This window comes from Zootoca vivipara, chromosome 15, assembly GCF_963506605.1.
Source record: "Zootoca vivipara chromosome 15, rZooViv1.1, whole genome shotgun sequence".
Lineage (NCBI taxonomy): Eukaryota > Metazoa > Chordata > Lepidosauria > Squamata > Lacertidae > Zootoca > Zootoca vivipara.
In genome coordinates this window covers 7,183,770-7,208,272 of record NC_083290.1, presented here as the reverse complement: position 1 = coordinate 7,208,272, position 24,503 = coordinate 7,183,770, and the positions used below count along the sequence as shown (strand labels likewise).

At 45.8% G+C, this 24,503-nt stretch overlaps 1 protein-coding gene across 6 annotated transcripts in view; it reads left to right on the top strand.

The window, feature by feature from the left end:
- SYNRG (synergin gamma) overlaps window positions 1–24,503 on the top strand; it is a 66,260-nt gene that overhangs the window by 24,585 nt on the left and 17,172 nt on the right. For all 6 annotated transcript variants that reach the window (XM_060268337.1, XM_060268336.1, XM_060268335.1 and 3 more), the window contains 4 exons: window positions 99–235; window positions 3,163–3,281; window positions 5,317–5,379; window positions 13,185–14,093. In XM_060268337.1, the coding sequence (XP_060124320.1) occupies window positions 99–235; window positions 3,163–3,281; window positions 5,317–5,379; window positions 13,185–14,093 (1,228 nt within the window). The remainder of the gene's footprint in view (window positions 1–98; window positions 236–3,162; window positions 3,282–5,316; window positions 5,380–13,184; window positions 14,094–24,503) is intronic.

Below are 24,503 nucleotides of genomic sequence, written 5' to 3'. Positions count from 1 at the left end.
AGATAGCATAGCAGTGTTAGTTTTAAAGAATGCAAAGCAGCTAGGTACAAGATTGCTCTCACCCTGAAAAGGGACTTTATGATTTCATATTAATCTAGGCAGCCAAACAGGATGATGACGACTTCCAAGATTTCCAGGACGCTTCTAAGTCTGGGGGGCTTGATGACACCTTTACGGATTTCCAGGGAGAAGTATCTGGATCGAGCAAGGCGTGCCCAGCACAGCACCAGAGCAGGTAGAGGATTTAAAAACGTACTTTTACTGTAGGGGTTTTTGCTGGCAGGTGTGTGTATACTTGTGTGTCAAAAACAAACAAAAATAGCTTTTCACATCTTCCCACTTAGGAGACATAGAAACAGGAATATCTCCATGCCTCATTCTACATCAGATCCAGTTACGTTTTAGGCCAATCATGCCCAAGCTTTGTAGGAGAGCCACTGGTTAGTTCTCTTGTAAATGGGGAACGATTATAGCTCAGTGATCATGTGATTTGGAGGCAAAAAGTCCCAGGTTCAATCCCCAGCATCTCCAGGTGAGGCCAGGGGAGAAATCCCATTTGAAACCTTGGAGAGTAGGTTTAATTCACAACCATGAAGACTGGAATCTTGCTTCTCCTCCCCCCCCCCAGGGAAGGTCTGTGGCTCAGTAGTAGCGCATCTATTTTGCACTCCCAAGTGTCCCAGGGTCAATCTCTAGCATCTTCAATTAGGGCTGGGAGAGAAACCTGGAGAGCTGCTGCCTGTCAGTGTAGGTGGAGCCATGGTTGGACTTGATATAAGACAGCTCCCTGTTTTCTTCACTGTATCTTGCATTGAATTGAATTGCTGATCTTACTGCAATAAGTAACAGTAATTATGTTTAACACAGTAAAGTGACATCTATATATATATATAAATGTAGAAGGTGTGTGTTTGTTATTCCACACCTTTCTCCACAACCGCTTGCCCGATCGCCCTCAACCTTGCCCTCAACACCAGAGTCACATGTGGGGGTGTAACCATCCATTTACATTGACCAGATGACACACCTAGCACAGGTAGAAACCTGGATTTCTGTACAAAAAAGTGCTCCCTCCAGTGGACATCCGGGGAAGCTGGGATATAGAAGGCAGAAGAGGTTGCAACACAGGGCCCTCTAGTGGCGGCTACACTGGTACTACAGCTAGAAAACCTTGGCCCTCTATCGGAGGCTACAGGCTACTGGGCCAAATGGAGGCTCGCCTTTACGGACTAGGCCGAATGGCGGCTCACTTTTACAGACTAGGCCGAATGGAGGTGGGGACTCGCCTGGGTGTGGGTTGGGGGCAGGAGGGGACAGGATAGGTCATGGATCGGGACAGGGTGGGGGAAATCACAGGGATGAGCCACAGCAACGCGTGGCCTGGCCAGCTAGTATACCATAAACACAGCAATTATGACTTAGCCATTCTGGCCTTCTTTTTCTTGCATATTACCTTTACTCTTCCCCTCAGAAGCCGCTACATATAAATATGTAGAATGCATTGCAGCCATTCATTTTTGGCACAGGAAATGTCCACTCGTGACGGTCTAATTGGGGTGTGAGTCAGCAGATATGTAGTTGTGGAAGGGAGAGGTTGTTTTTCCTGGAAAAGCCTCACCTGCGTCTCTTTCCCGTGTGACTGCACCTCCCCTCTGGAGTGGCGTAATTGTTTACAGTCTAATAGGCTGGTCTAATTGTTTGAAAGACTTATTGTTGGAGGGTGGAGGGGTGGGAGAGAAATCTCCAGCTCTACAGACGCCTGGTGATTAGACTTGCTGTACAGCATCCTGCTAGATTCCCGGTGTGAACATAAGATTTCCATAAATGTTACCTCTTGCTCTCTTGATTTGTGTAGTCCCCCTCTCTTCCCCCTTCTGCAGGCTTCATGGGTCCCCATTAGCATGCATCTGTGAACCGCTCAGCTTGTAGGCCACTGATAAGGAGATTTATTTGAAAGAGTCTTGCTCCCGGTCCATTTCTTTTAAAAAAAGCAAAACCAAAAAACAACCCTGTATCTGTGAATCCCACAGAAATCCATATTTTCGATTTGGTGGCGTGGATTTGAGGCTAAACAAAAGCATGAGTTGTTTTAATGTTGAGGGTGCTGTTCCAAGCTGTCAGCAGGGAGATAAAATACGTGAATCATGTGGTGAAGCTAATCCAGGGGTGGCTTTGCTTTTTCCCACCACAACAAAACATAGATTTGCACGGGAGCTGCAGTGTTTTGATGCTTAATCAACTAGATCAGTGTGTATTTAACTGCTTTTTAGCTTTTTCTATTGAATTTTGTACATTGCCTTCCACCCTCCCTGTTGAACTTACAGTGCCTACAAAAGAGATTATTTTTTATTCCAGCAAGCATTTTAATTAAAGTCTGATTTTCTGGTTTTGATTTTTACCTATCTGTGTGGTAGGTTCTTGTACACCACTTAGAGACTGTTGTCGTTAAGCTGTATATAAATTGTTCAAATAAATAAAGAGAAGAGAAGAAATGGTGGATTTATCCAAAATGAGAGCGGGGGGGGGGGGATGATGACAGAGGGAACAGGTGTGTGAGAAAAGGATGCAAGAAAACAGGTTCTGGGTGGGTCTGAAATCTCCTTCCTCTTCTGGATTTTTTTTTGTGCCCATCTAATTGCTCTGCTCTCCCTTTTAAACTCAAACTGATGCTTTTCGGCTTAAGGTAGGGACTGTCAATTCAGAGCAAAATCTATGTAGGTGGTAAAGGGGTGGGGGAACGCCATGCAGCTCGTTACTGATTTTTTCCCTTCCTTCTCTTACCCTAAAAATATTGTCGGGAAACCTTGCGGCATAAATTTCAGCATTGCGTATATGTGTGTGTGTGGTTTTCTTCACCCTTGAATGGGGATAGGGAACCTTTTCCAGCCCAAGGGCCACATTGCCTTCAATCCTGGGAGAGTTCTGAGATCCAGATAGAGACTGGAGCGTCTGAGGTTTCTCCCCCATTGCTGTAGAAGTCCTACCCTGTGCTCTGCCACAAGTAGACGTGCCCCCTTAGGCCACCAGAAGCTGTTCTTGCATCAAGATCTCTCCCAGCCCATCCTTGTCTCCATTTCCACCCGAATGCAAAGCTTGACAACACCTTCTCTGACGACTGAGCCCTCTCCTCACATTTCCCCATTCCCTTGCTTTTTTATGCAGCGCCACTCCAATGCTGATCCCACTCTCCGGCGCGAAGATGCCGCCCGCTGTGGATAAGTATGCCGTTTTCAAAGGGATTGCCACCGACAAGGCTACAGAAAGCACGGCTTCGCTTGGAGGTAAAAAAAAAAAAGCTATCTAATGCATTGGTGCACTCCTGTTTGTTCCCCTTTGTTATGACCTTTAACAGGTTGATCGCTCGCCTAGGAAGGGTTGCGGTGGTGCTGAGAACACTTCTCCTTTCCCCATGGGTGGCCAAAGACATTTTGGTACTCGAGGCAAACAAAAAAACGTAGCCCCTTGCCCAGGGAAGGAGGGGTGAGTGGAGATGTACATCAGGAACAAAAGGGGAAGAAAGGGTGACAAAGGGTGACCCTCCAGATGTTGCTGTGACTAAAGCTCTCATTATCCCTTGACAATTGGCCATACTGGCTGGGGCTGATGGGAGTTCAGCAATATCTGGAGGGTGCCATGTTGGGTACCTTCCCCGAAGTACTGGGAATATTGGGGAGGGTTGTCTTCTTCGGTCCAGTATACCTGAAGGAGCGTCCACCCCCATCGTTCTGCCCGGACACTGAGGTCCAGCACCGAGGGCCTTCTGGCAGTTCCCTCGTTGCGAGAAGCCAAGTTGCAGGGAACCAGGCAGAGGGCCTTCTCGGTAGTGGCACCCTACCATCAGATGTCAAAGAGAAAAACAGCTACCAGATTTTTAGAAGACATCTGAAGGCAGCCCTGTTTAGGGAGGCTTTTAATGTTTAATAGATTACTGTATTTTATTTTTCTGTTGGATGCCGCCCAGAGTGGCTGGGGAAACCCAGCCAGATTGGCGGGGTATAAATAATAAATGATTATTATTTTATTATTGGGGTTTGCTGCGCTTGAGGCAGCCACCTTCCCTGACCTCATGGGTGGGCTGGTCCTGCCTTTCCCCATTTACCAGGTTCGCCTTTCCTTCCTCATGCACCAGATCCAAGCGTGAAGCTGTCATGTGTGAGGCTAATATGGAGAGAGTGAGATCCATGTAGGCCACCTTGAGCTCCTTGGAGGATATACGAATAACCTTGGTGTAAATCTGCATCCAGTGTGATGTCGTGGTCAAAGTGCTGGGCTAGGACCCAGCAGACGAGGGTTCAGATTCTCCCACTGGGTGACCTTTGGGCCTCTCAGCCTAACCTACCCCACAGGGTGTTTGTGAGGATGAAATGTGGGGAGGGGAGAGCTTTGTACACCACCCTAAGCTCCTTGGAGGAAAGGTAGGCTATAATTGTAATAAATAATAATAAAACACTAAGCTAAAGCCCTTGCCCTTGAAATCCTTGATTTCTATGTGCAAGGATTATTGATTGTTGTACAGGGGACACCCGTTTGCAGAAAACCTGCACTTGCCGATTGCGATGCACACATGTAAATGTAGACACAGTGACTAAAACTGAAATAAAAATGCCATATCTTATCCGGGTACTAACTGTTGATGGGCAATTTTAAGGCCCCCTCCTGCTCTTCCTCTTTAGAGTTCTTTAAACTGGAATGGACAGCCCTTTGGAGAGAGGATGGCTCTAAACAACACTGGGAATAAGCCACAACTGAGCACAGTGGGACTCAATTACTTAGGGAGCTGCCTTACATTGAGTCAGAACATTGGCCCGTCTAGCTCAGTATTGTCTGCCCTGGCTGGCAGCAGCTCTCCAGAGTTTCTGACCTGGGTCTTTCCCGGCCTTACCTGGAGAGGCTGAGCATGGAACAGAAGAGCTTTTTTTGCATGCAAAGCAGATGCTCTGCCATTGAAATAGGACCCTTCCCCTGAGATTCCTGAGCAGCATAATTCCTGCTCCCAACTGCTACTACAAAATGTCTAGGCTGCAAGGTAGGATTGGGAAACCAAGGGGGGAGCGGGAGGGAAAGTATCACCAGGAAAATTAAAGGAGAAAGCAACTGATTTTTTCTCAAGAAGTGCCCAAGAACACATCTCAGAAAGAATTCTTTCTTTAGCGGCTGATCTAAAGACAGTCATGGGAACACTTTACATAACATGCTAATTTTTAACTTGTGGTGTGTGTGTGCGTGCGTGCGTGTCTTTTATTTCAGCCTTAATTTAACTATATTGTGACTGAATTTTTCTTTTTTAAAAAATAATAATAATTATACCCACAATAGATTATGGAGACAAGTACAGTGCTTTTCGAGTGCTGGAGCAGCAGCCTGAGAGTAAGCCCTTAGGTAAGTGTGCCAGATTTGCAAACCTTGATATCTTTGCCTTGTTGACTCTGTGCTTCTTTTTTAGGTTGTAGGTTTGGCAAAAATCTTACCAACACCAATCTCGGGGGAGTAATACTGTAGACCAGGCATCCCCAAACTTCGGCCCTCCAGATGTTTTGGACTACAATTCCCATATTCCCCGACCATTGGTCCTGTTAACTAGGGATTATGGGAGTTGTAGGCCAAAACATCTGGAGGGCCATAGTTTGGTGATGCCTGCTGCAGACATTTATTTAAACCAGGGTTTCCCAAAGTGGTGAATATTCCCTCCCTCTTCCCCCCCCCGGGTCTCTCTCTCTCTCTCTCTCTCTCTCTCTCTCTCTCTCTCTCTCTCTCACACACACACACACACACACACACACACACACACACAGCCAATGGGACCTAGAGGTGCAGAGTTTCACTTTTTAAACTTTTTTTTACAGTGTCTCAATTCTAACACCCCTCTTTCACTCACCCACAAAGATGCAAAGGCATAAAAGGAAGCTGCCTTTAATATTCCTTGACTTTGTCTCATTTACATTCCTAAGAAGTTGGGTTGGGGTCAGTGGCAAGCTCATCAAGGGGGTCAGTGGACTCAGAGGTTGGGGGCCACCCTACTTTAAATAATGAAAGCAACCTTGGTGCTGCCTCAGTTGTTGGACTGCAACCTCCATCAATCCCAGCTCTTAGGAAGCGAGTGTAGGTTCTGGCTTAAATGCCTGCTAATATGCAGCTGCTTTTCAAAGCTAGGCTTTTCTTTCTCAGCTCTTTCAGGCTGTGGGAAAATGCTGCAATGAGCCTTCTTCCTCCTCAGTTTATTGCCATTTTATATAACTGCAAAAAAGTACAACTTTCTCATAGCTGTTTCCAGGAAAGCTCATTTACATAAGGTCCCCAAGGGCGGCGTAGTTACATTTTCTGGGGAAGATGCAGTTTCCTGGATCAAAATGGACTAGAGTCCTGTTTTTTAAAAGCACCTTTTTCAAAAGACTGGCAAATATGCTATGGCTAATGAACTCAGTGGGCTACAGGCTGCTTCATCAGATGCTGTGTACATTTCAATAATCTGAGGCCAGGGGAAATGCATTATGAGTCTCAGTTTCTCAATAACTGGACTGTAGCGCAAGCTTTCCATCATCTCAGGGTAACAAGTGAAAATTGGAGGCTTGGATTGACATTAACAGTTTTAAAGCTAAGCAGGACTTCGGCCTTCTCAGCGCTGAGACCAGAGACTTCCTAGGGAGCCTCTCCCTGAAGGAAGTACAGAATATTTTATCTGTGAAGCTGCCTGGCATATCACTCAAAAGGTCGACAGTTGCGAAAATACCTTTATTAAGGTCAGCAGCAAAAAACTCACAAAATCGTGGCAAGCTTTTGAGATCTCCAGCACCCTTAATCAGCTTGGAGTGTTGCACCAAGCAAGGGGTTGGCTCGGCATGAGAAAAGTCTGAGCCCGTCCAGTATTTCAGAGAAAGAGAAGTTGGTTTTGAATTGCCCTCTTGTCCCTTTTAACCCTTTCACCAGCTTACATTTCTAACGGAAAAGCTTGCAGCCCACCAGTAAGTTGAGTTTTGCTGTACCTTGCCTCGGTTTGGGTTGACGTCAGTTTCACAAAGGTGCTTTGCTCCCCGTCTGGGAAAGCTGGATTTTGCACCACCTGAAAGAACTATGTCCATGTAACAGGAGTTCTGTTTGATGTGACCTCAGTATCTTTTTTCCTCAGTAGCGGGTGGTGGGGCAGCATTGCTCACCTCCAAACACCCATGTTACTGTTGCATCCTGGGAGGTGCAAGGTTGGTGTGGGGTCAGTGTACCAGTTGGAGTTCTGGATTGGCTCTGCTGGAGTGTTTGCACTGCAGCAACCTCGCTACTCCCTTGCCCCTCCTCTCCATCCTTGCATGCAGCAGAGTCACAGGCAACTGGAAGTCAGGTGACTGTTGCTTCCCCATCTTGCCGACCTTTGCCACAGCTTAAATTGGCCGGAAGCATTGATTTGCTCTTTCTGTTAACTTACGGCAGCATTTGTGAAACTGACTTAACTGGGTTTTCTGTTTTCGTGGTGATGGTGATTTGAAATATGAAAAAGCAAAACCTCTCTGTGTGTGAGTAGATCTAGATAGAAGTTTGCATTGCATTACCTTTTAAGTAATGTAGACGTATTTTAACAGCAGCTTCTGTGTAAACATGTCCTGCTGGTGAATGGGTTAATCAAAATTACGCGAATTAAATGGGACCACTATGTGGTCTGGCTCTGTGTAAGGCAGCTCTAGTGTCTGAAGAGAGGGGCTGTAGCTCAGTGTCTAGAGCCCCTGCCCTGCATGCAGAAGGTGCCAAGTTCAATTCCCTGGATCTCCAAATATAGCTGGGAATATCCTCTGCCTGAAACCCAGGAGAACCACTGCCAGTCCGTGTAAGCACTACTGAGACAGATGTGGCTATGGTCTGATCCAGTATAAGGCAGCTTCCTACATTCCTAAGCATCCTGTTCTAAGGTAACAACATGTACACAGGTGATAACTGGAGAAAGTTGAAGTAGAGCAGGGATTTCCAGCATCATGCTCCCAGGCTGCCTGGTGTACCCAAGCATGACCTAGAAGGCATGTGAAAAAGGCTTCAGAAAATATCCCTACAAGAATCCAGACTGCACAAGAGACTGTTTGCTCTTCTTGCTCAGTTCTTGTTCACACAAGTTCGGCCTTTCTGACTTTGAACATGCCCATTCAGACACGCTCACATTTCTTTCTTTTTTTTTTAAACATACTTTTTATTAATTTTACAAACTGCAAAAAAGAAAACGGTACATACATAAACACCTTTTCCACCTCCTTCCCACCCACCCACATGGATCCTCCCCTGCCACAGAAGTATCTCATGTAGGTGAACAGTCAGAGATGGTCCATTTTATGCTTGGATTTCTGTCCTCCTCCCCCTCCCCTGACCCCAAAGCCCCCCCCTGCCACCAGGGAGCTCCAGCAAACCAGGGCAGTACGCAGGAGGACATCCATCCAACCATCTATTGTCATACCAAAAAAAGAAAAAAATTGAAATAGGAAAAAAGAGAAAAAAGAAAGAGCAAAAAAAGAGAAAAAGGACAGTACAAAACAGAAATTTTTTTTTCTTACATTCATAATTGTAAAACCATATTTTGTGGGCTTCCCCTCCCCCCCCTTCCCCGGTTTTCATCCCTTTTTTATCATCTTTAACAGTTTCTTACTTTATAAAAATACACCTTTATATCTTATACAACTTATAAATCAATTATTATCATTTTCACCTAATGTTCAAATCACTGAAAAATCAAACTCCCATTTTATCTTCCCGTGCCTAATTTTTACTCCCTCTATAAGCCTCCATATTTTCACATTTTTCCAAAATCCATTCACTTTTAAAACTATAACTATTCTCAATTTAACCTTACATCCCCGATTACCGGCTCCACCCCCCCAATCCAGCAAATTCCATAATCAGCAGACCAGTTATAAACCTGTTAATCCATCCTTATAATCACAACATCACTTTCCCTTCACCCCACCCCCTGTTTACAGTCTTTTGCCATCCAGGCCACCATACAAGACCCCTGAATTTCTTCTCTTCTCTGCATATTTTTTCCTTCTTCCCTGTGGGTGTTCTGGAGTTCCAGTAATACCAATCGTGCCCCCCTCAAATGCAGGGCACTCCATCCAACTTTTTGTAGAGTAAAGTCATCATTTTTTTCATGGTGTGCTTCATTTTGTGTTGAATCATCACAGTCCTCATCTTCATCTTTTTCTTCCAAATCACAGTCACCATCATTGTCATTCTCACATTCATCTTTTTCAGTTTCAAAAGCTTCATCTTCTAGAAAATCATATTCTGCCATCACCATCTGAAATTGTTGCTGTAACTCTTGCCGTTTTGTCTCCTCTTGACATAGTTCTATTCTTGTTTCCCACATTAAGGTCAAAACAGACCGCTGGAACTCAGGGGAACACTTTTTTGTTGACATAGTTCAATCCTGCCAAGGTCAAAACTTGTCACGTGGGGTGGAATATGATCACAGTTTATTTTCTCGACTCCATTTTAACAAGCTGGCTGCATTCTTCAAGTCTTATTGACAATAAAGTTCGAACTCACATTTCACAAACATTTAAACCAAAAAAGAATTTCCACAAAGTTCAGAAATACAGTGAAATAAAAATTGACTTATAAATCCTGATCAACTCACTGGGTTGTCTGGGCTGCCGGCTCCCGAGGAAAAGAAAGGTTTTTCTTAGTCTTTACCTCTTGCTGCAGGGCACTCACAACCACAGTCTCTCTCCCCTTTCACCCTGCATTTAGGGGAGATTCTCTTTGATGCCTTTGAGGGATCCTTTTAAGTTAAGATCTTCTGTTTACGGCTTCGGGTTTCTGTTTACTGTCTCTTATGTTACCGTGGGGGGGGCTTCCTCTTTTCCCCCTCTCTCCCAAATCCAAATTGCCTTAATTTTAATTCCAAACAATCCAAATTACTCACAGTCTATTCATTTGCTAATTATTCTTGGAAGAATTGGCCGCCTCCACTTCCCAGACTCGCAGCTTCGCGCTCTCAGAGCAGCAGTGTCAGCCTGTCCGCTGCGGTTCACCTCCTCGCTCTCGGGGGCTTAAACAAAGCCGATCCGGGGAGGAGAGAGCCTGCTTTTGGCGCCGCCAGGCAAAATCCGTCCCCAAAAAGCTCGATTTGGGGCTTTTAAGGAGGTTTTGCTTCGCTGGAGCAATTCCCTCCACCTCTGAAGCGCCGAGGTCCGCTCCGCTGATCGGACCCCCGTCTGAGCAAAGATGGCGCGGTCAACCGGAAGCCCAGACACGCTCACATTTCTTTGGGTGCCAGGATTGAATGTTCAGCCTCCTCCTGTTAGCATATAAATTGTGGAATGCGCAGCTACACACCTAGCAAGCAGCAGACCCCTCTAGTCCACATCAGATAAGCCGAATCGCTTCCAGCTTATAACTTGGCCCAGTCTCTCCTTGTTGAACCCCCTCTCCACTCCCAAAAAACCCTCTGCTCCTGTGGTTACCGCAACATACATAAACACCGCTGCCTGCTGTCCTTATCTGGAGTGGTATCATCTCCCCCAAACTCAATTTCAGAGATATTTGTGTATCAAGAAACCATCTAATAACTTCCGGAGGGACGAAGATGCTAGTTTTGCTGTAGCAAAACCAGCAATATGTTTTGTAGGACCTCAAGCAAGCCGATTTACTATGTCTTAAGCTTTTTGTAGGTAAGGTGTTTTGTCATCTTCCAACAACTGTCTCCCACTAAGGAACCATCTACTTGCCTTCCTGATTCGTTAACGTGGAGTTGGCTTAAGAAAGGAAGGCTGGCCACCACCAACCTTAGGAACAGGAGACAAGCTGTTTAGAGAAACTGAGTTATTTATTTATTTTTACTATTATTTCCCCAAGAGATAGCATTACATTGCCGACAAAGACAGTACAAAACAGTGACGCCACCCAGATGATAACTTAGAGATGGGCAAGTTTGTCCATGTTTATTTCTCTCAGGTTCTGTTTTTTTCCAATCTTAAGTTCAGCTCTCCACGTTTCTGCATGAGTTTGCACGATGTGTGCTGCGTGTGTTTTCTTTTAAGTCCTCATGACAATTCATTGGAATTTTAGTGCCAATTCTAGTATATAGCTTTGCCTAAAATACACATTTTTGCAAAGCGATCTTCCCACATACGATCCATTTTGTAAATTAATTTTCACCAATGTCAGCATTTTTATATACACACTTTACCCGACCACTCATGCACACGTTACTTGGCTGGGTAAGAGCATTGCAAAATTCAGAGCAGTGCGAATTTTGAAAGTTTACCTGCATTTTGAGTCATGTGTTATTTTGGAGAGTCTAAATGAGGTAGATTTGCCTTTAAGTGAAAACTGAATCGGATTTCTTCCCCACCCCGATAAGAGCTGCCCACCTAACCTGTAAAATCAGGGGCACTCGGGAATGGCATCAGGTGATTGATTGATTGATTGATTGACTGATTGATCGATCAATTTGATTCACTATATAATAAATAAATGAAATGCTTAAATTGAATTTGAAGATTATCTCACTTTGCCACCAGATGGGCTGTTGTTTCTGAATAGCTTAGTACCTTAAGAGCTATGGGTCCACTTCACTGCCGGGGGCGGGGTACATTTCTACCCCAAAGAAAAGCTAATTCTTTGACTTGTATAAATTATGCAAATGAAGGTAATTTGCGTCAGTTCTTACAGCACATAATTACAGTTTTGTAATCTAGACAATCTGTATTCTTCTTTTATCAAGGCTCACTACAATACTGTTGATGGACTAATATAATTAAGCATGTATAATCACAGCTTTTTAGTTATGTAGAAAGCATTTGTGCCCACCTATGAAACAGTGATAGCAGCTGATTCTCTTCCCCACCCCAGACAAATTACCCATGCTTCTAGGAAACCCCTTCTCAATAACCAGACGACCACAGCACAATTTAGCCATATCCCACTGGCTGCATGCCCATGATAAAAAAATCTCTGTTTAATCAATGGAGAGATGCGTAGACTTCAGGAACCTGCACAAAGCTGCTTTGCTCTTCACGTGTAGATCGAAACAAGCCAGGAAGCTGCAGTTGACCATTATTGCCTGTTACATGCGAATGAGGAAACTATGGTTCATGTCTTCCAAACAAGCCAGGATTTGGAAACCAACTATAAGTCACAGCTTCAAATTATGGTGGTTTGGAAGCCATTGACCATGGTTTCCTGGTCTGGATGTAACAGGAAACTATAGTTAACTGGGCCTCGCTGGTTTGTTGGTTCACTCATGTGAAGGGAAGAATGAAGTGGGGGCAAAGCAGCTACACAAAGTGTGTACACACCATGACTTTCTAAACTGAGAGTTGATCGCATGTGAACATGGCCTGCGTGGGACTGTGTTTCTTCTAATTACTTTACATTAGGGGTAGCTAACCTGTGACACACACACCCTCGGATATTTGTTGGAATCCAACTAGCTAGCATGACCAATGGTCAGGGATGACGGGGTTGTAGTTCAGGGCATCATGTGGCCACCCATGCGTACATCACTTCATTGGTATTTGAGACAGTAGTTTGGCTCAAAATTTCTCTTGGGACAGGCTAGTTTTTTTGTTGTCATTGTAACCCCCTCAGCTCCCCCTGCTCCCCTGTGTGCAGGGAATTTCCACTTGGCAGAGAAGTCCTTTTCAGAAATGGGTGGTCCTTTTGGTGTGTTATACAAAACTGGGGAATAAGTATGCCTTGGGGGGGGGGGAAACAGCTGTGAAAAATTCTTCCTACTGAAAGGCTGTAATGCCTGAATTAAATGCAGACTGTACCTCTGTTCATAATTCCAGCATATGAAAGAAAGACCCAATATAAATTAAATTATCCCCAATACAGGACATCTCAGAATACTTTAGGAATGAAAATATATGTGAAAAGAAGAAAATGTATTGATCAGAGATGTCCCCTTGGTTTGAATGGTCATCTTCAGCAGAATTTTAAATCTCCCCTGTTGAAATCTATAGGACTTTAAAATGCTTGATCTTGACTGGCTTGTGCTTGCTGCCTGCCTGCCAACACACACACACACACACTATTTGCCTTGAGCTCTTGGGAAGAACTGAGATGGAAAGTGAACAAAGCAAACAAATTACCCGTAAGCCATTTTGAGCATTTGTGCGAATTAATACGTTTATTGCTCAGCTGAGAGAGTCACATATGTCGCTCTCGAGAATCCTACTGATGTTTTCCTCCTTTCCCCTGCTCTTCAGGAGACAGCTTTGCAGAGTTCAAGTCTGCCGGAGCAGATGACGGCTTCACGGATTTCAAAACCGCCGACAGCATCTCGCCACTAGACCCACCGATGAAAGACAAACCTTTCCCCCCTCCTTTCCCTTCTCTACCTTCGCAGTCGAAGCCGCCGCCAGGAAAGCCTTCTCTGAACCTGGCGGACCTGGATCTGTTTTCCTTGGCCCCCGCTGGCGAGAACAGACCTCTTCCCTTTCCACCCGCCTACAACTCCCCCCAGCAGCCGTCTTTCCCTGCACCACCACCTCTGGCTTCTGCTGCTCCTGCAACACCTGGCAACAGCTCAATCCTGCCTGACGACTTTGCCGACTTCAATCTCTTTGCGGGGTTGTCGAATTGTACCTCTGCCGCCACTCAGGATGAATTTGCAGACTTCATGGCTTTCAATAACAGCGCCGGCTCTTCACTCAAGCAAGAGGCCAGCCCCCTTCCTCCCGCTGGCTCCTTGGCCAACACTCTGAAGAGCGGTCAGAGCCCGGCTCCCGCCTCCACCAAATACGACATCTTCAAACAGCTGTCTCTGGATGGCCCCGGCATAGGCTTTGAAGAACTGAAAGACCACACCCCTTCGTCCGTGAAAAGCGAGGACGACTTTGCTGACTTCCACTCGAACAAGTTTTCCTCCAGCTCCGAGAAATCCTTGGTTGACAAACTGGCAGCTTTCAAGCATGCGAAAGAGGACTCTGCTTCGGTCAAGTCTCTAGACCTCCCGTCCATCGGGGGCAGCAGCGTGGGCAAGGAAGACTCTGAAGATGCGCTCTCTGTCCAGTTTGACATGAAGCTGGCGGACGTGGGAGGAGACCTTAAGCATGTCATGTCTGATAGCTCTTTGGATCTGCCAACCGTTAGTGGTCAGCATCCGCCAGCCGCAGGTGAGGAACTAGTTAGATTGCTCTGGTAACGAAAGGCAAGGGAGATGTCTAAAAGTGTTGCTCCCCGAGCTGAATTTCAGTATTATGCGCCGGTCCTCTGAACTTGTGTTCTTTGGCAAGCTGCTAATCTCTTAACCAAGCAGTGTTACACATTTTTCTTTGTTGTCACCCGACGTAATTTTTCAATTTGAATGGTTTGAGGTGGATCCTGTGCCGCGTAGTATTGCCAACGCCCTCTTAGCAGCCCCAGTTCCAAAGGGGGGGGGGGAGAGACACACCTCTTGTGTTCATGGCGCCACTCCCTGAGGGTGCCCGAGACAAGACTGCTGCCAACGAGAGGCTGCCTCACTACTCCAGAGGTGTTATCTAACTATTTTGCAAGTTAGCCTTGGGCCCCCTCCCACTGCGCCAAGGGTTGCTCCTCTTTGGAAAGAGACCCGTCTGCTCTTGGAGACCTCATTCATCTCTGAACATCTGTAAGGTTGCAATGTCAGAGTGAATGTGGCACATCTCTCAAGAAGTTTGTTGTGCATCTCCAAGGTCCACTGCAGACGTAATAACCAGCTCCCTCTTGGCAATAAGATGGCGAGTCAGCCTCAAATCCTTCCCCAGTCTCTTATTTTGGGGTGGGGGTGGCGAACTCCCTCTTGCTGCCTTAACCACATTGAAGCGATACCTTAGCACTGATGCTCAAGCTATGTGGCATTTCAGTTCAGCTAGGATTTGATACCCACTTGAAGCAGTGGTTACAAGTCCTGATCGAACGGAAGCGCAGGTTAGCCTTAACCATGGTTAGCAACATTGGTAAGGTACTGCTAAACCATGGCTGCAAGGTGAGGGAGTCGTACCTTTTATTATTATTATTTTACTCAGTTTAAGGCATAACCAGTGTTGGCATCTTCGGGCCCTTTCTCTGTATTGTGAATTTCCGTTCCCAGCCCCTCCACCTGTATTCTGAAATTCTGCCTCATGCAGTCTTTGCACCCTCATAATCTTCGAATAGTATAGCTGCCACGTTGTATTTGCACAAGTTGCCGGGCACGGGCCATCCCTTGGCAGGGGAAGAATAAAAGGCTAATGCAGAACTCTGATCAGTGCTCGGAACAGGGAGGCCTCTTGGGCCAGGATTGCTGCTTTATGTTCTGTTTTTGTACACGAAGGTCTGTACCTGGGTCCAAAGATATCTCTGGCTTTTGTAAGGCCAGAATGCTTCCGCCACAACACATTTTCTTCAGCGCATATCCACGCCACACATTTAAAGCACACCCAACACACATGCAAAGCATATCACCTCCCCAAAGAATTCTGGAACCTGTAGTTTAAGGGCACTAGGAATTGTAGGTCTGTCAGAAGAAAACTACAGTCCCCAGGATACTTTGGGGTGGGGAAGTCATGTCCTTTAAACATGCTTTAAATGCATAGTGTGGATCTGCCCTTAGTCTACAAGGGGAGGTTTCCAGTGGTGTGTATCGGCATCGAAATGTATACATGATCCCCGCATTGTGACTTTGCGGAGCCTAACTGTCTCTGTGCAAATAATTGACTTTTTGTATTAAAAAAGAAGAAGAAGAAGGGGGTGGGGACATGCCACCTTGTGTGGCGAATCTAGATCCGCACATTTCTACCGCTGGTACAGTGGAAGACACTTCCTCATAGAAATTATCCCATAGCTCTGCATTAAGCATCAGGTGACTCTAACTACCTAGCAAAAGTGAATGGTGTGGGCCTCTTCCAACTGAGCTCCATGGTGTTTAGATGGGAAGGGCCCTTTTGACTGGTCCTCCTTGCAAGGTTCTGACTTTGGCTGCCAAATTGTAGTGGGTGCTCATGCGTTTGCAAGCTTTCCAAAAGCCAAGGGGATCTTGTGTTAACCGTTTATGGTAGGAATCCTCCTCCTCCCTTTTTATTCCTTTCCTTTTTAAATTTCCTTTATGAAATTAGAGTGAAAGCATAGAAGTCCAGTTTGGTTGCAGCTTGTTAAAACTTCACACATGTGCCATGTTTTTAGTTTGTGCTTTTTTTTAAGCCTGTAAAAATAAGAGTGGTAAAACAACGAACTAAGCTTTTTGTGGCCTTTAAAAAATAGGAGAGAAATGACAGTATTCTGAAACAAAAACAAAAAAAGTATTATTCAGCATCGGTATTATTTGTGGCAGGAAGGCTATTGCTGCAAGCATCACTTATTTTCACATAAACTACCCCCCCCCCCCGATATTGGGTAGAGCAGAAATTTACCATATTACAATCATTTTTTAAGTGGTGAAGGCAGGGAGGGACTGTTGGTGGCTTTAGATATGGAGAATTCCTCTAACAGGGTGCAAAATATCAGGAAATAATTCTTCTTGTTGAAGAATGAAAACATTTTTTGTATGTTAAAATGCATGGGTATATGGCCTGTTGGGTTGCTCGGTTCCCTGGCACCTACAAAATGTGTGTTCTTGGAAGTTTTTACTTTGGGTTTTTCCAAAAGCACTTTTTTCCTACTATTTTTCTAATCTTATCATGTCAGTATCTTTATATGTGGCTCGTTTCCCAGAGATGAGTTTGGTGTCCGTAGCAATTCAATGATAGGCACTTGCCATTTGATTTGTGATGAGAGATGGCTCTAGGGTCCAAATGCTGGGTTAAGCAGATCATGTTCTTTGACGCAAAGTGTGTTAAACTTTTTAAGTGTTGATAATCAGGAGGCTGACAGGGTTTTTTTGGTTTGTTTTTGTTTTGTCTTTTCCAAGACTGCAATAGAAGCTTACTTTCTAGTGCCAACTCCAGTGTATTCCTCAATGGGGCCAGTTCAGTCCTAATGCTTCCTATGCCCTAACCCAGGCATCCCCAAACTGCGGCCCTCCAGATGTTTTGGCCTACAACTCCCATGATCCCTAGCTAACAGGACCAGTGGTCAGGGATGATGGGAATTGTAGTCCAAAACACCTGGAGGGCCACAGTTTGGGGATGCCTGCCCTAACCTCAGTCAAGGCTCAGAAATGGATCACAGAGACTCCCTTCTGGCACTTGAGTTCCCACCATTCGTAACTATGGTTCACTGTTACAGCTGCATCAAAGCTAACCATCCTTACTGCCACTTAGAGTTGACGGCTAGCCAGCATCTCAGATCTTGGTTGGGAGTCAACCCTGATTAGCATTTGCCACGGTCAACTCTGTTGCAGCTGTAATATGAGCTGCACAGCCCTTTTGCGCCTTCCTTTATGCAAGTGGAGAGATGAGCTGGGAACCTGCTGGCTTCCCCTTTATTTCCAGACTGAGAAATTATGGTTAATGGATGACACCCGGTGTGGGTTATTTCCAGAGTAAAGCTATTTAAAACCATGTCTGTTTACTTCAGCAGGTCTGACTTGGCTCTTTCTCCCAAAGGCTTCCAGGCAACTTAGGATATGGAGCCTTGATTTGAAATTAGTTTCGGAATCCTGGCTTGTTTGGGAGCCTTTGACCAGAGTTTCCTGGTTTGTGTGTAACAAGAAACTGTGGTTAAGTGCAGCTGAATGGCTTGTATCTTCACTTGAGATAAGGGAGGATTGAAACATGCAAAAGGGCTGCATTCAGCTGTACAGCCAGTGGGTGATCCCTTAAACAGAATAAAACAGCTGCTCTGGCCCAGACACCTATTATTATTATTATTATTATTATTATTATTATTATTATTATTATTATTTGGTCCTTGTCTGAAGTCTCTTAGATCATTCTCTCAATTCTTGTTTGTTAAATCAACTTTGGCGTTTCCATATGCGTGTGTATATATGTTTTGAAGCATTTCAAGCTCTGAATTGATACTGTTCAAGTGTCTATAATAACTTTATTTGAAGTTTACATACTTTAAGAAGACTTTTGATTCCTGTTGGTCTGTAAACTGAAATGTCAGAAAGGGACAGTATCCCTTTTGTATATTTATTCCTTGATTTAGGAGAAATGGCTGGTCAGCCGTTGGGCACTTAACTTTGTGTTGTCTTCAGAAGGGGCTCCTCCACAAGTGAGGTTCCTGTCAAAAAAGTGAGCATGTATGTAGAACTGAACTTATCTGAATGTTTCAGTTTTGGCACAGCAAAGAAAAGGACCGAGGAATTTAGAGGCGATGAGGAGTTATAGTGACAAGAAGGGATGAGTGTTAGGCCAGGTTTTTTTGGGGGGGGGATGTTAGAATCTGTCCCTTTTCAGCCAAATTGCCTTAACTTCTCTAGGTTGGGGTGAAGCAGAGAGACTTGTTTTCCAAATTCTTTCAAGGGGATACTGTCTCTTTAAACTTTGCTATATGATTCCTTGTGCAGAAGGCAGCCAATATGAAAAATGTGGCTAGATTTTGAATGGGAGGGGGGTTTAAACCTCTGACAAACACTGAACTTTCTAAGCCCTTGCTGCATGTTAATTTCAACCAGGCTACTGCTGCTGCTGCTTTCCTTGCCAAATTTTAACCTTTTCCCCCCCTCCAATGCTCTTGTCAATTTGAATTGTTTGGTGTTGGGGTATTTTTCTTTCCCAATCTTTCCCTGTCTTTGAACAATGCAGCCAGTGCAAATACCCTCATCTGCAAATTTAATGGAAGATTGCATAATTTATTGAACTTGCAGGCCGATAGTCCTTCTTCCCTATCCCCACCATGCCTTGGTGATTATTGGGGGTAGGGGAGAGGAATCTTCATAAATTGAAACTGGGCCAGAGATCCCCCACTTTTTGCTGTCAGTTTTCCTCCCCCTCTGATACCTTTATTTGAACTCGACATTTCCTTGTGTGAATGTGCCTTTTCGAATCTGCTTAGATATCTCTCTCTTCTGCAAAAAGACTGACCTGCATGCTTTGATTCTGATGACTGCCCTTTCGAGCTCCTGTATAGAATTCTCTTTTGCGATCTGTAAGTCCTGCTGTGTTAAATAAATATTTATCTTGGCATATTTTGAAAGTCTGAGCATGTGTGGTTTTTCTTCCCCCTCTCCCCCTTTTTTAAAGAGTTCAGAAATGCATCTGGTTGGCATCAGCAAATAAAAAATAAAAAAATTAAGCCCTTAAAAGTTTAAAGCAATCGTATCCCCTTCCACTTAAAACGTCTCTCTCTCCCTTAACATCTTCCAGAGGGGTAGCTGCATTAGTCTGTTGCTGCAAGAGCAACTGAGTTATTACAACGTAAGCTTTTGGGGACTAGACTGCACTTCATGAGATATGTGAAGTGAGTTTATCGGTTTTCTGAGATAGCAATTATTATGTCATTGTTACTGGCCATTAACAGAAGAGGTGTCGATAACACATTGGAAGCCATTTAACATGCACAGTGTGACAAACATGCATTATTTTCATCCAGTCCCCAAGTGATAGCATCAAACCTCTTGACAAATAGTTATGCAGCTGTTTCTCCTCTTTTTAGGGACTGTCAGGGCAGGGAAAGGAGAGGTGGTGGCCCAAGCCAGCCAGTCAAAGCAAGTACACAATGATGAACAACAGCTCTGTTTGTGGCTGAGGGACACGTTGCTCAGGCTCAAGAGCTTGGGCATGGTTTCTAGGGCATTATAGGGCCAAGGATGACAATTCATGAAGGGTGATAGCTGTGTCCTCCCTCCCTTCTTAGACACACAAGCCCTGAATCTCCTGACAGTCATCTTCCTTGGATATCCGCAAGTCCTAGTGTTATGGCCTCGGCCCAGTATACCTAAAGGAGCGTCTCCACCACAAGTGTTCTGCCCGGACACTGAGGTCCAGTGCCGAGGGCCTTCTGGTGGTTCTCTTGCTGCGAGAAGCAAAGCTACAGGGAACCAGGCAGAGGGCCTTCTCAGTAGTGGCACCCACCCTGTGGAACGCCCTCCCATCAGATGTCAAAGAGATAAATAACTACCTGACATTTAGAAGACATCTGAAGGCAGACCTGTTCAGGGAAGTTTTTAATGTGTGACATTTCAATGTATTTTAAGTTTATGTTGGAAGCCGCCCAGAGTGGCTGGGGAACCCCAGCCAGATGGGCGGGGTACAAATAATAAAATTATTATTATTATTATTATTATTATTATTATTATTATTATTATTTATTACGAGAGAGGGAGGAAAACTTTTCTCTGTCCACTTTCTCTCTGCCGTGCCTATTTCTACCATGCCACCTCTTGCTTGCCTTTTCTCTAAGCTAAAATACCGCAAACGCTGTAAACAGGAGGAGTTGCTCCAGCCAGCCTTCCTCCACAAAAGTATTGAGTTGCTCAAGCAAGGCATTCTATCCCGCTTGCCTCCCTGTGCCAACTCCATTTTCTCCCTTCCTTTCCAACTGGCATTCTTGTGTTCTTTGGGTTCTGAGCAGGTTTAGTCCTCATTGGTGTATTTTTTGGGGAGGGCTTTTGTGCCCCCTTAGGGTCCGTTCTCGAGATGTTGTCATCCTTCTGCAAACCTCAGAGATCTCCCAAATCATACTTCTCTGTGACCCACTCCAGCTCCCATTCTTCTGGAGCTCCAGTGTTCACTACTAGAGATAACATCCTTCCCCTGCCCCCCAGCCAACTAGAGAGGGGGACCCCATGAAAGTAATAATCTGCAGATGGAGGCTTATTTCCAGACATGGGAGAACATAATAAGGGCTGCCTTACACCTAGTCTAACCGTTGACTCCTCTAGCTTTTAGTATTGTTTACACTGACTCACAGCAGCTTTCCAGATTTTCTGGTAGGGGGCATTCCTAGCCCTACCTGGAGATGCCGAGGCTTGAACCTGGGACCTTGTGCATGCCAGGCAGTAGACACAGCGACTGTGTACACACTGCATGTCCAAAGCACGTGACTTCCCCCAAAGGATCCTGGGAACTGAAGTTCGTTGAGTCGTAGTTCTGCACAAGGTGAACTACAATTCCCATGACCCTTGCAGGGAAAGCCATGTGCTTTGAACATCTAGTATGTGAACACAGTCTGTAAGTAATGGTGAAATGTTACATTCCACATTAAAAGCAAAACAGCCTGCACTGAAGAATGTAAGGTTTGCAGGCAGTTGTGCTTCACTGTTTCTTCTCCTGTCTGTGTTGCCCCATACATCTTGACCTGCTTTAATTCTTAAAATGGAGCTACTGCAGCTGCCCCACATGTTTTAACAGCAGGTTTGCCATGTTAGCAAAGTAACCATGGATTCTTAAATATGCCTGCAGTAGTTAGACAGCTGGGAATCTAAAGCAACCGGTCACAATGGCTTTGTCCTGCCACCGCTGTATGCCCCTGAATGCCAGTTTGCAGGGAACTGCAAGTTGCTGTCGTGCTCAATTCCTGCTTGCAGGCTTCCCGCCAGCATCTAGTTGGCCCATAGCTGCCAAGTCTCCCATTTTCCCCAGGAAACCCCCGTTTTTCCAGCTGTTCCCAGCCAAAAAAACGGATTTTTTTTGTTTTCCCCCGGTTTATTCTGGCGCGGTGGCCATTTTGGAACTGGGTGGAGCATGCTCAGAAGCAACTTTTGATGCTGCTCTGCCCAGTTCCAAAATGGCTGCAGCGCGACTTCTGGTGTGGCAGCCATTTTGGAACTGGGCACAGCAGTATCAAAAGTCACTTCTGAGCGTGCTCCGCCCAGTTCCAAAATGGCCGCCGCGCTACTTCCGGTATGCTACTTCCGGTCCGGTCCCTTATTTTTCAGAGAGGAACTTGGCAGGTATGAGTTGGCCACAATGAGAACAGGAAGCCCTTCGCTTCCTCGTGGGCCCTTAGCCATGATGTCTACATTTTTTATCCAGTTGCCAGGTATCGCAGGTGGGGAGAGTCCTGCCATGCTCAGGTCCTGCTTTGCAGTTTCCCGTTGAGGCATCTGGTTGACTGCTATGAGAGTAGGATGCTGGGCCTCTGATCTGATCCAACAGGTGTGCTCTTATTTCCTTACAGCATTTGCTCCGTTGGCTAGGGTTGGAAAAGACTCTCGTGGATCAGCACCATTTACTTAGCGAGGGGGCAGGTAGGGCATACCATGCATATTTTGTGATCAGGCCTTAAGGCAGCCTGGTGCAGTTTCCAGAGGGTGGAAGATTTGAGAGCGATGATTGGATTATCCACAAGGCCAACTTATCAAAGAACTGAGTGGAGATGAGCTTTGCCCATGCGCGCTCAAGGAATTGTGGGGAGAGCTTGTAAAAGAGCCGCTTAACATTTCATTTAAAGCGGTTTGGTGCCCCCAAAGGAATCCAAGATGGCTAACAATTTAAGAAAAGAACCACGCCTAACAACCCCCGTCTTATTCATCTCACGATATTTATGCACCACTCCATTGTAAGAAAGCTTCAAAGAGGTTCACAAGAATAAAGCAACGGAATTGTTGGTAAAAAAGAGTTGAAAACCATGATTTAAAATCTTCAAAGAATGCTTAATATAAATGATTGAAAGCAGATGAAAACATATGTCGGCACATATCTGGGTAAAGTAAAGGTAAAAGGACCCCTGACCATTAGGTCCAGTCGTGACTGACTCTGGGGTTGCACGCTCATCTCGCCTTATTGGCCGAGGGAGCCGGCGTATAGCTTCCAGGTCATGTGGCCAGCATGACAAAGCCGCTTCTGGCAAACCAGAGCAGCACATGGAAACGCCGTATACCTTCCCGCTATAGCGGTTCCTATTTATCTACTTGCATTTTGATGTGCTTTCGAACTGCTGGGTTGGCAGGAGCTGGGACCAAGCAACGGGAGCTCACCCCGTCACAGGGATTCGAACCACCGACCTTCTGATCAGCAAGCCCTAGGCTCAGTGGTTTAGCCCACAGCGCCACCTGCCTAAACACAAACATTTTCAGCAAGAGTACTGGAAAGAGTACAGCAAGGTGGCCTTCCTGATATCAATAGGCAGGGGAGCTTCAAAGTGAGGGTGCTGCCACACTAACAGGCAGCCTTTCAACAAGGGCGATGACCAGCCCATTTAAAGCCACCAGGTTTTTGCTGGCCTCCTGAAACGGTAAAGTGGCCTTAGCCAACCTGGGTCCTTCCAGATGTTTTGGACTACGGCTGCCTAGGAATGGTGGGAGCTGTAGTCCAAAACATCCAGGTCAGGGAAGGTTGCAGTATAGAGATGGCCTGGTGAACCTCAGTTGGCAGAACATTCCACAGGGTAGGTCCCGCTACGGAGACGAACCGTGGTTTGTGCCAGCTTCAGCCGCACACTAACCAGGTGAGTGTTGATGCCTTTGGGGATGTGTTCCAGGGTATGTGGGTAGAAGCCTTCTTCCCACCCATCGCCCACTCCAGTTTTCTAAAGCAGGAAAAGCTCCTGTGAGCGATGCTCGTGTTCAGCCCGTTGCCAGAAATCCAGAATGAAACTTGTTTTAATGCAACATGAGCCTGCCAAGAGGTAGCAATTGCTTTATAGGGGAGAAGAGACTATCAATGGCGTCTAGTCCTGATGGCTGTAGGCTGCTTCTAGTATCAGAGGAAGTTTGTTTTAAAAGAAAACCCACACCTTGCATTTTGGCATCCGCAGGGTTGGGTTGCGGCTTTTCAGTAATGAGTCAAACATGCAAAGCAGAGGTGAGGAACATGTGGCCCTCAAGATATTGCTTGAGGCCCTCAAGATATTGCTGCGCTCAGCATCCCTGGTCTGCTCACCAGGTTGACTTGGAGTCCAGCAACATCTGGGGGGTCACACGTTCCCCCATCCTCACTATAAACCTCTGCCCAGTCTTGTCTACTCTGACGGGCAGTGGGCCTCCAAAGTCTTGGGGCAGAGAAGGGTCCTTCCCAGGCTCTCCTACCTTGGGATGGGGAAGCTGTGGTCCTGCAGATGCTGCTGGACCCCCAGCTCCCATCAACCCAGACTGGTTGGTCATGCTGTGGAAGGGCTGGTGTTCATTGGAACTGGTGGGGCACACAGCAGGGAGCCCCAAATAGGTGGAGCCAGAGCCAGTGGGAGACAGGGCTAACTAATTCCAGTTTTGCCTCCACCCTCCTCCTCCCTGCTGAGTTGTACAAGGGTGGGCACTGAGGCTAAAGAGGAGGAATCTAATGGGCGCTGCGGCACCGTGAACCAGCTGTATTTAAGAAGGAAGGCAGGTGAGGCCTGGCTGGAGGCAGACTAAGCTACGTGGGGCAATGCCCCATTTGCCTTAATGTACCAGCCTTCGGTGGAGTCAAACAACAAATGGAAGGCCACAGTGTCTCTCATTCCTGAAGCAAAATAAGAACAGCTAGTGCTGTGTTGAAACACAGTGGTTAGAAAATGTCTTAGCTGCCTGCTGAAAGGCAAGGAAAGATGGAGTTGGGCCATCTTCCCTTGTTCTGTAGCTGTGGATTTACAAGAACAACAACAATCTTTGAGCCCTGATCTTTGAGCTCAGACACTGTACTTATGACAGCAGAGGATCATAGAGCAGGTTTCAGAGGTCAGTAGGTACAGATGGGAGCTTCCAGTTTTCTGGTGTTCTCCAAAATGGCACCATCTTTGGATTTGACTTGTGTCACTGTTTGCTGAAGACACTGGTCACT